The sequence below is a fragment of the Sinocyclocheilus anshuiensis genome, unplaced genomic scaffold (assembly GCF_001515605.1).
Source record: "Sinocyclocheilus anshuiensis isolate Anshui unplaced genomic scaffold, SAMN03320099.WGS_v1.1 C32911478, whole genome shotgun sequence".
Classification (NCBI taxonomy): Eukaryota; Metazoa; Chordata; class Actinopteri; order Cypriniformes; family Cyprinidae; genus Sinocyclocheilus; species Sinocyclocheilus anshuiensis.
Genome location: NW_015620876.1, coordinates 1 through 1,738, shown reverse-complemented (window position 1 = coordinate 1,738; position 1,738 = coordinate 1). Strand labels below are relative to the sequence as shown.

The 1,738-nt window shown below is 40.0% G+C and overlaps 1 protein-coding gene across 1 annotated transcript; it reads right to left on the bottom strand.

Moving 5' to 3' along the window:
* Positions 1–206: 206 nt before the first annotated feature.
* On the bottom strand, positions 207–1,438 carry LOC107683091 (thioredoxin, mitochondrial-like; the record flags this gene model as incomplete). Its single annotated transcript, XM_016479177.1, has 2 exons — positions 207–847; positions 1,250–1,438. Coding segments are annotated over 2 exons (303 nt in total), but the record flags the coding sequence as incomplete, so codon positions are not given.
* Between the last annotated feature and the right edge of the window lie 300 nt (positions 1,439–1,738).

Here is a 1,738-nt window from a genome sequence, read left to right as displayed (position 1 = left end):
TTGTGGAAACTGTGATACATTTTATTTTTCAGGATTATTTGATGAGCAAAGCTTAAAAGAAATAGAAATATTTTGTAGCATCTTTCTAGCGTCTTTACTGTCACTTTCAATCAATTTAATGCATCCTTACTAAATAAAAGTAATTTTCACTTGTATTTGAAACAAGAATATAATACCAGAATATGAAACAAGACAACAGCCATGAGTTAAATATAGTACAGTTGCTTTATTCATAATTTCATCTGACTAGTTGGTTATATTAGTTTATACGAGTTAAAGTCTAAACAAAACCATCATCATCCCATGCATCCTGCGCAAAATTCAGTCAGATCCAAAAAAAAGAAAAAGCCGAATAGAAAGAAACACCGTGATCATCACACACTTTCACATTAGTAGGCATTCAGGTGTAAAAGAGCGGAGCGAGAGGAAGCGCCCTCATGTGGACCGGATGAGGATCTGCGTCGGCCGTACCATTGATCCTTCAGTTCGAAGCAAAGTACAGCAGCTACAGGACATCCGAGAACACTTTACTATATTTTTACCGTGGTAAAACACGATGCACTGCCACAGACCCTCTAAAACACATAAGGACACACACACAGTTAAGGAAAGCAGGAGAGATGGAGAAGCGAAGATGTTCCGGGGTGCAGTTTGTCTGTGTCTGTAATGAAATGTAATGGAGTTTCCACCGGGAGGTGGGCGGGGCTAGAGGGGGCGGTGATTGACAGCTTCACTATCCAATCAACTTCTGCACAAAAGAATCTAGCTGGTCTTCATCTTTGATGCCCACGAACTGGTCGATGATATCGCCGCCACGCATGGCGATCACCGTGGGAACTGCTGACACCTACAGCACATCACGAACAATCAGCATCCCATAATAACCAGCAGAATCTGTTGAGATTTGCTGTCTGTTTATTTGTTTATTTTTGTACTATTTTGTTTATTTTCATTTGTATTATTTTTTAATGTCCATCAAGTTTTATAGATTTTTTTAGTGAAGTTTTAGTTTCAGCTATTTTAGTACTTTAAATAAAAATGAGAACAAAGATTTTACAGTTTTAGTTAAGAATAATCCTGCTAAGACATGCATAATATGTCACCGTTTTCATGGTGTTCATCCAAAGCATGTTGTTAAAATTTAGTTTATTGCCAAAGTAACATTTCTAATTTTCGTTTAAGTTTTTCTATTTCATTACCAAAAGTGTTTTTAATAGTTTTAGTTAAGGGTAACAGCCCTGTGTCGTACCCCGTACTCGATGGCAAGGTCTGTGTGTTCATCGATGTCGACTTTGGCCATGGCGACTCGACCCTTCTGTTTGGCGATGGCCTTTTCCAGCCGTGGGCCGAGGATTTTACAGGGACCGCACCACCTGCAACACAAACAGACGGCAGAAATCAGCTGATTCAGTGTCACTGCAGCCACTTCCCAAGAAAATCACTCCAAAGTTAACTTTATACGCCATCACGTATTTCCAAATGAACGTGATGACTGCAGAACTACAGAGGACTACAATCCCACTGCTGTGAACACTGAGCCACAACAATGAGGCTCACAGAAACTGATCTGAGCTCAGCTGACACGATCTCTGAACAAACACAAACCTGTCGGTGAGTCGTCAAACACACACAACGCTCTTTATATAACACAACACCTGCTTCACCGACCATTTTAAAGAAAAGTTTCCCTATAATGTCATGTGGTGTAACCATCCTGTGCACTGTGACTGTGCATGTT